The sequence below is a fragment of the Cornus florida genome, unplaced genomic scaffold, assembly GCF_030987335.1.
Source record: "Cornus florida cultivar Cherokee Brave unplaced genomic scaffold, ASM3098733v1 CherokeeBrave_3.0.0_Hap2_Chr08, whole genome shotgun sequence".
In the NCBI taxonomy this organism is placed as follows: Eukaryota; Viridiplantae; Streptophyta; class Magnoliopsida; order Cornales; family Cornaceae; genus Cornus; species Cornus florida.
Window position 1 is genome coordinate 54,619,631 of NW_026775578.1, and position 8,088 is coordinate 54,627,718.

Genomic DNA, 8,088 nt, shown 5'->3' on the forward strand with positions numbered 1-8,088 from the left:
TTTGCACTGTAGCATTTTATACTGTAGCAATGAATAGTAATTTTTAAAGTTTAAAATACTCTTAAATAACATTTTTAAAATAACCATTATATATTTTAAACCTCCAACATTTTTTTATTAAATATATTTTTATATTTTTGTTTCCAAAAATCTTGTAACAAATGAATGTTACCAAACATGCTTTCAATTATTATTCAAAACACTTTACAACAATACTTATTTTGTTTCGAATTAAAACAAAATATCAAAAACAAAACGCATATCAATTAGACCTTAGTTATTGGTAAATTCACAATCAATTAAATTTTAAAAAAATATTAAATTGAAACATGTTGAAATTTCTGCAAAGTTCAAAAAGTAATTAATTATTATTATAGACTTTTGGGTTGACATCAGCTACCCACACACACATATAAATATATTAAAAAATCCTCTTTAATTAGTCATATGCACAACTCTTCATCATTTAGACCTTAATGTATAAGATTTTCGTAAACTTGAACTCACTAGTATTTTCACAAATCTCAGAAGAGGGTAATGTATTTTACTCATTCAATATTTTCCGTAGTTGACTATATTTTTATTTTTAGTTGTCTCACAATAATTGTAATATCTTTTTAAAAAATATATTATATTTTATTATATTACCAATTTAATCTCTTTAGGATAAATATCATTATGAACTCTTACCAATTCAATTGAGAAACAAAGGATAAATTTAAAATTTTATTTATTACAATGTAACAAAAAATATTAAAATTTAATCTCTTAAAAAGTTTTATTCTCAAACACTAAATATCTAAAATGAGACAGAGAGATATTTATTCCGAGATTCAAATAACTCACAAACAAATGTGTGATGTGGGGATAACCTACACGAAATTGTGTGATGGGAATCCCACGTGCCCTCTGAATAAATATATATTTTTCAAATTACCCAATTAAAAAAACCAATAGTATTTGAACTCACCTGCCTAAAGGGAAACAAAAGAACTCGCACGAAAGTTACCTAACACTAACAAAAAATTGAACAATAAAATGCATTAATTGTTGTTAACCAAACTAAGTAACTAACAATAATAAAACCAGGAGATAGAAAAAGCATGAAACAAAGATCAAAAATAGACTTCCCATAAATCATTAAGCAATTAAAGAGTGATTGTTGTGACGATACAATTGAAAAAGAGGTGGTGTGGTAAACCAAGACTCAACTTCTCACCTGCAAAATACAATAAAAAAACACAAGAAATAATTCATTAATCAATCAACCTATTTTGTGTTGAGAGACTATTCCAAACTTCAATTATTAAAACAAAAGATTGTCTAAAAATCTACATATGTATATTATATATATTAGTTATACCCTATATATTAACAACTCTTTGCTTCTCTTAAGTTTACTAGCTTATAATCAGACATTTTAGCTTATACAATTTTAATCCGAATTCGAATTCGAATCCGATTTGATCCGAAACCGAGTCAATTAGGATATGAACTGCGACATTCAATTCGATAACCTATTATAGATCCAAATTCAATAATCCCTTAGCTAAACAAATGAATATAAATTATTATCAATTCGATCTGAATTTTATCCATTGTCAGGTCTACTTATGTTATATTAAGAGACTATTCCAAATTTCAATTCTTAAAACAAAAGATTGTCTAAAAAAAGCTTTGATGAACCGGACAAGTGGGCTCATTTCATGGGGAAATTCATCTGATTTTGAATACTACTTTTTATTGTTTCTTCCATCTCTTTTGAAAAGGAAATAATCTCTTAAGAAACAAAGTAATTACATCTTAAAAATGAAGTTTATAAGTAATTTTTGAAATTATCGGAAAGCATGTAAGAACTTTCAAATATTTAAATGTACAATAAAAAAAACAAAAAAGAGATAGAGTTTTTACACAAACTTAAAGTTGCTCTATTAGGTTACACGATAAAAAAAACTAACTTTTTCATTACATCTGACCTTTTTAATGCTGTTCAATTGCAATGTGTCTTGTGCATAAACCTTAATCTTCTTTGGTGGAATAGAAGGTCATGATCCGGGATGTGCCTTATAAAAAAATTAAAATGTTTATCAAATATTTCTAACCTTTCGTAAAGTGCATTACAAATTGAACGAAACTTAACCTACCATTGACATTAGAGAATTTTGTTCTCTTGTGGACTAAATTTATCCTTTGTAAGGTGAATATAGTTTGAAACCAAAAGGTACTCCACAGTAATATAAAATTTTCAACCGATTCAAATGGGAAATGGATGTGAATAACAGCCGTTTTACAGACGTGTAAATGTGACCTTCATAGAAAATGCTCATAGTTCAAAACCCGATCTTAGGAAATTACTTCTTTACTTCACTATATACCTATATATATATATATATATATATATATATATATATATATATATAATTAGACAGCAGCAAGACTTGATCATTGACTCACTGCACGTGATTTATAGATGAAGTAGTACACATGAGTCTTCTAAGCTTCTTCCAAGAAGTTACTATAAAGTTGGTGGCGTCGGATTTCGAATTATTGAAGTTGAAAAAGTGGCTTTACCGGCAAATGACAATACGTTACTCTGCTTTGAAGAGAAAAGACTACGTCGTGTTTATGTGAACCCAACCATCTAAAGTCGTTTTCGTCCACTGAGAAATATTGACCAAGACTGGCTGGCCTTGGCTTCACACACTCTTTCACTATAAAACTGATCTCTACGTTTTTCAAGTTCCTTACAACTACTCTCTCTACCTTTAATATTCTTCTTCTTTGATCTGCAATTTCTTGTTCACATCACTGCAATTAAGAGAACATGCAGGTTAGAAATCTCACTTAATTTCTTCAATTTTAGTTTAATCTCTACTTGTTTACTTTTTTTTCAGTCTCTCTCTCTACTTCTTGAGTACATAAAAGGTTCAAACCTTTATGTGGAATTTGCTCCCTTTTGTTGATTAATCAACATGTATGATTCTGTTGAGATTCTCCGCTTTCTTTTAAAGAATCGACGTCTTAGAATTGAAATAGTAGAAAATTTAGTTCTAATCGACGTGTTAGAATTGAAATAGTAGAAAATTTAGTTCTAATTTAAAGTAAATTTTCTTCTATTTCAATTTTGAAGGTATATTCAGTGCTTCCAAACATAACTTTAAGTATAATTGAGCTTTTTAATCATGTTAATTTGTTGGGGTTTGTGTCTGCTCATCTCTTTTATATATATTATGGTTGTGAACTCGTATAATTATAGATATATACATCAATACACGAGTCCTTGATACGGGTATTGGGCAATTTGTTTTAACTAGTCTCTTCTCACAATTCAACTGATTGATTGATTGGAGCTTAGCTTGATTAAATCTAATTCAAACTCTCTTTGGTGTTACTATGACAGAAAATGGTGTTGAAATTGAAGCTAGATGATGACAAAGCCAAGCAAGAGGCCATGAAGCAAGAGGCCATGAAGAGAGTCTCTGGTCTCACAGGTAACTACCACCAATATTTCAATTTCAGACCCAATAAATAAAAATTCAAGAAATACCATCTCAAAACATGAAAATTTTCATTTTCAGACCCAAAAAATAAAAATTCAAGAAATACCCAGATCTCAAAACATGAAAATTTTCAATTTCAGAGCCAAAAAAAAAAAATTTCAAGAAAAACCCAGATCTTGAAACATGAAAAATTACTCAAAATTGGATCTGAAATTTTGGTATTAGGTTGTGCAGGGGTTGATTCAATAGTTATGGAAATAACGGACAAGAAGGTGACAGTGACAGTGATAGGGAACATAGAACCAAGGACCATATTTAGGAAGCTGAGTGATATCTGTCCCACAATGACATTCACAGTTGAACCAGCAAAAGAGCCTGAGAAGAAGAAAGAAGATGCCAGGAAAGAAGATAAGAAGAAAGAAGATGCCAGGAAAGATGATAAGAAGAAAATGGTGTTGAAATTGAAGCTAGATGATGACAAAGCCAAGCAAGAGGCCATGAAGCAAGAGGCCATGAAGAGAGTCTCTGGTCTCACAGGTAACTACCACCAATATTTCAATTTCAGACCCAATAAATAAAAATTCAAGAAATACCATCTCAAAACATGAAAATTTTCATTTTCAGACCCAAAAAATAAAAATTCAAGAAATACCCAGATCTCAAAACATGAAAATTTTCAATTTCAGAGCCAAAAAAAAAAAATTTCAAGAAAAACCCAGATCTTGAAACATGAAAAATTACTCAAAATTGGATCTGAAATTTTGGTATTAGGTTGTGCAGGGGTTGATTCAATAGTTATGGAAATAACGGACAAGAAGGTGACAGTGACAGTGATAGGGAACATAGAACCAAGGACCATATTTGGGAAGCTGAGTGATATCTGTCCCACAATGACATTCACAGTTGAACCAGCAAAAGAGCCTGAGAAGAAGAAAGAAGATGCCAGGAAAGATGATAAGAAGAAAGAAGATAAGAAGAAAGAAGATGCCAGGAAAGAAGATAAGAAGAAAGAAGATGCCAGGAAAGATGATAAGAAGAAAGAAGATAAGAAGAAAGAAGATGCCAGGAAAGAAGATGCCAGGAAAGATGATAAGAAGAAAGAAGATAAGAAGAAAGAAGATGCCAGGAAAGATGATAAGAAGAAAGAAGATAAGAAGAAAGAAGATGCCAGGAAAGAAGATAAGAAGAAATAAGAAGAAAGAAGATAAGAAGAAAGAAGATGCCAGGAAAGAAGATAAGAAGAAAGAAGATAAGAAGAAAGAAGATGCCAAGAAAGATGATAAGAAGAAAGAAGATAAGAAGAAAGAAGATGCCAAGAAAGAAGATAAGAAGAAAGAGGATGCCAAAAAAGATGATAAGAAGAAAGAAAATAAGAAGAAAGAAGTGTTGCAAAAATATAAGCTTAATGTGACTTTTAAGATATAACAACCCTTGTACTAATATGTCATAAAATAATTAACAATATGTTAATAAATCATTAATTAAATATGTAACTCTATATTTAATTAAATATGCAAAATAAAGCAATAAAATAATAATAATATGCAAGGAATGGACCTGGATCGAGACTAGTATTGGATACTATGTCCTTAAGACAGATTTGCCCCGCTATGGTGCTAACGGACTCAGTGGCGTCTATCTCCCAGGATACAACGGTCTACATCCACCAGTAGCAGCACTACAAATTCGTGGATACGGCGAACCTTCTCCGTGTAATACTCTCTCTGACTCAAAAATGCATCTATGCTATATAAATGCTGAATTGTATGCAATTCGAATCAAATGGTTCGGACCAATCTTAATATGGCTCGATGAAATTGGATTAGGGTCTAAGTGGTTCGGACCACTTAACCTATGGTTTGAACCCACTTGGGTTGGTTTCAAGTCTAGAGAGTGAGATAGAAGAAAATGAAAATGAACGAATTGTAAATGATCCAAATGGGGCTATTTATAGAAACAGATATGCCTTTTCGGATTGGGTGTATCTCTTCATTATTGGACACAACCATTGCAATAGGTTGCAATGGTTCACATGGTGTCTGTTCACCACTAGACACATCTATTCCAATAGGTTGCAATGGTGTCTGTTCACCAATAGACACATCCATTCCAATAGGTTGCAATATGCCTTTTCGAGTGGGTGCAACCATGGGTCATGATGGTTTGGAAAAAGGTGTAACCCTTTGAAAAAACTAAAAAGTGATTTTTTAATTTAAAAGGTGTAACCCTTTAGAAAAACTAAAATATGGTTTTTTAATTTAAAAGGTGTAACCTTTTAGAAAAACTAAAAAGTAGTTTTTTTAATTCAAAAAACCAACTACCAAAAAAAAAAAACCCACTCATTTGTAAAACCCATTTAAATAAGCCCAACCCAAAATTAGGCCCAATCCAAAATTCCAAAAAGGAATAATTTGGACTTTACAATTAGGCCCAAGCCCAAGCCCAACCCCAAATCCTAAACTCAGCTTATTTAAATTTCAATTTGTTTCAACATTTTTTCCATGTGGGATAAACACTTCCCACATTTTGCATACCCATTTAGGCTTATCAAAATACCACACTTTGGAGCTAATTTCTCATTCATCCAGAAACGGATTTCAGAAAGTAAATATACCACGTTCATCTCCTTGTGGAGAGAAACGTGCTTGTCTAGAGATCCGTAAAAAATTAGTAGCGGAATCTATTTCAAATCTCATCCAAAGTTTATGTTTTTAATGCCCCCGTTTCCAACAATCCCCCACATGAATGGAAATTTGCGTAAAATGCAAAAGATGATCATGCAGACACTAGAGAGAGTATAATCGGAAAGATACTCCATCAGGATAGGTAGCTTTTGGCTTTGAACCTTCCCTAGTGTATTGCTATCGGATTTACTGGCTAACCAGTGAACACGACGTCTTGAACTGTTCAGCCGTTTGTGTAAACCAAGACAATAACAAACACACAGTAGCTTTCCTCACAAAGTTGGTTCTCATTGTTGTGTTCATTTTGGCCCTGAACAAGTCCTGGTATTCAATGAGTGCTCCAGAAAACTTAGCCTTTATAGTTCTCATAGAAGCAGCCCCACTTCACACTCATATAGGTGACTTCTTATTAAGAGTATCCTACTATACCCCACTTGAAATTTCAAGGTATAAGAGTCATTAAAAGCATAGCTTATCCTAATCATCGCTGTAGGTGGCACTGTCTCATCATAGAAATGGGTAGAAGATTTATATCTTCCCAGTGCTTCTGGTGAGTCACTCAGAATTTCTGTTGTCCCTTTGAACCTAGATCTTGGGATCTCCAGTCAACTAGGTTGGGTTTCCATTAAGGTGACTCGTTAGCTTTCGGCTTTAAACCCCATTCCCCTCGATAAACTGTACAATTGCTCTCTAATACAACCTTCAATTTTATATGTGGCCACAAGGTTGTGTTTAGAAATATTACACTCTGCAGAGATTTCTCCAGGTGAGAGCAACTGTATACTTTGTGTCCTAAAATTGCTTATTGTTAGCAATATCATTTTCTTTGGTGGCACAGGTGTAGACTTACTTTGAATTGTCCTCTAGGTGAAGTCTATTGACTTCCCTATTTGATTTATTCAAAGTTTCTAATTTTGAGTTATATTAAGAACATAGAACTACACCTTTAATATAAAAGACATATCCACTATTGGATTTGAAGTCTTTAATATCCCATATCCAGATTGCATCACTGTTACACCTCCAATTTAGTTAGATACCTCAATCTATGCAATATTGGATTTAGGGTGTATCTTAACTACCCAATTTATTGTTTTTCAGTGATCCGATCCTGGATTGAAAATGTGCAATTAAACACAGTTATTAAGTTGCCTTGCAATCTCAATCAATGATATACTTTGGCTAGTATTTATATTTGAGATTTACATCTACAAAAGTTAGTTAGGCTTTTGTTATCATAACTAGTATTATCTCAATCTCACTCTATTGAGAATATACTATATTATCAGATGTTAAATCTTTCATATCAAATATACTAATCAGTATATCATTTATATTTTAAGGCATACAATGACTTATGCATCACATTTATGTCATTGTCTCGGTAGTAGCTTTAATCCATTCAAGGACTTATAAGCTTGCACACTTGACTTTTCAACTGGAACAAATAACTCAGCACTTCAACAGAAAAAAGAACTGTTCTAGTTGTTCCATAATATTTTCCTCGTAGGAAATAATATGCACTATTGTTATAATAATATAAATAATTTTTGGTTCTATCCTAAAGCTTTTAGGACTTGGAACCCCCCACATTTATAAGTATTTCTGTTAAGATGAGTGACTCGTAACAAATTTCATCTATGGATAATATCTCCCCACAACTTTGGGATAATCCTGAAATTTTATCTCTAATGTATTTATTATGATTTTTCAACTATGAAAGTACCATATATTAAATACTTCACCTCATCTACCTTTTCAAGGTTCCATATTCGCTTCTCAACAAACATATATAACAGTCTCTAGTGCATATGTACTCACTTTATCTTTAGCATATTCTTATAATAATTCACCAACATTACCGTGAATTAATGCTAAAGATATTAATTACAATGGGCTCTAAT

The 8,088-nt window shown here is 31.9% G+C and overlaps 1 protein-coding gene across 3 annotated transcripts; it reads left to right on the forward strand.

Annotated features, from left to right (window-relative positions):
* The first annotated feature begins 2,700 nt into the window (after window positions 1-2,700).
* On the forward strand, window positions 2,701-4,986 carry LOC132271766 (uncharacterized). 3 transcript variants are annotated; one of them, XM_059773237.1, is made up of 4 exons: window positions 2,701-2,830; window positions 3,401-3,491; window positions 3,726-4,037; window positions 4,281-4,986. In XM_059773237.1, exons 1-4 carry the CDS (start codon window positions 2,825-2,827, stop codon window positions 4,691-4,693), a joined length of 822 nt encoding a protein of 273 aa, XP_059629220.1. In that variant the 5' UTR covers window positions 2,701-2,824; the 3' UTR covers window positions 4,694-4,986. The 3 variants fall into 3 exon arrangements, with proteins under 3 accessions (XP_059629220.1, XP_059629218.1, XP_059629219.1); XM_059773235.1 differs by having other exon boundaries at window positions 2,702-2,830; window positions 4,272-4,986; XM_059773236.1 differs by having other exon boundaries at window positions 2,702-2,830; window positions 3,735-4,037; window positions 4,272-4,986.
* The last annotated feature ends 3,102 nt before the right edge of the window (window positions 4,987-8,088 follow it).

Coding starts and splice junctions, on each gene's coding strand:
- LOC132271766 (XM_059773235.1), top strand. Junction 3,492..3,725: donor GAGAGTCTCTGGTCTCACAG/GTAACTACCACC, acceptor TTTTGGTATTAG/GTTGTGCAGGGGTTGATTCA. Junction 4,038..4,271: donor GAGAGTCTCTGGTCTCACAG/GTAACTACCACC, acceptor TTTTGGTATTAG/GTTGTGCAGGGGTTGATTCA.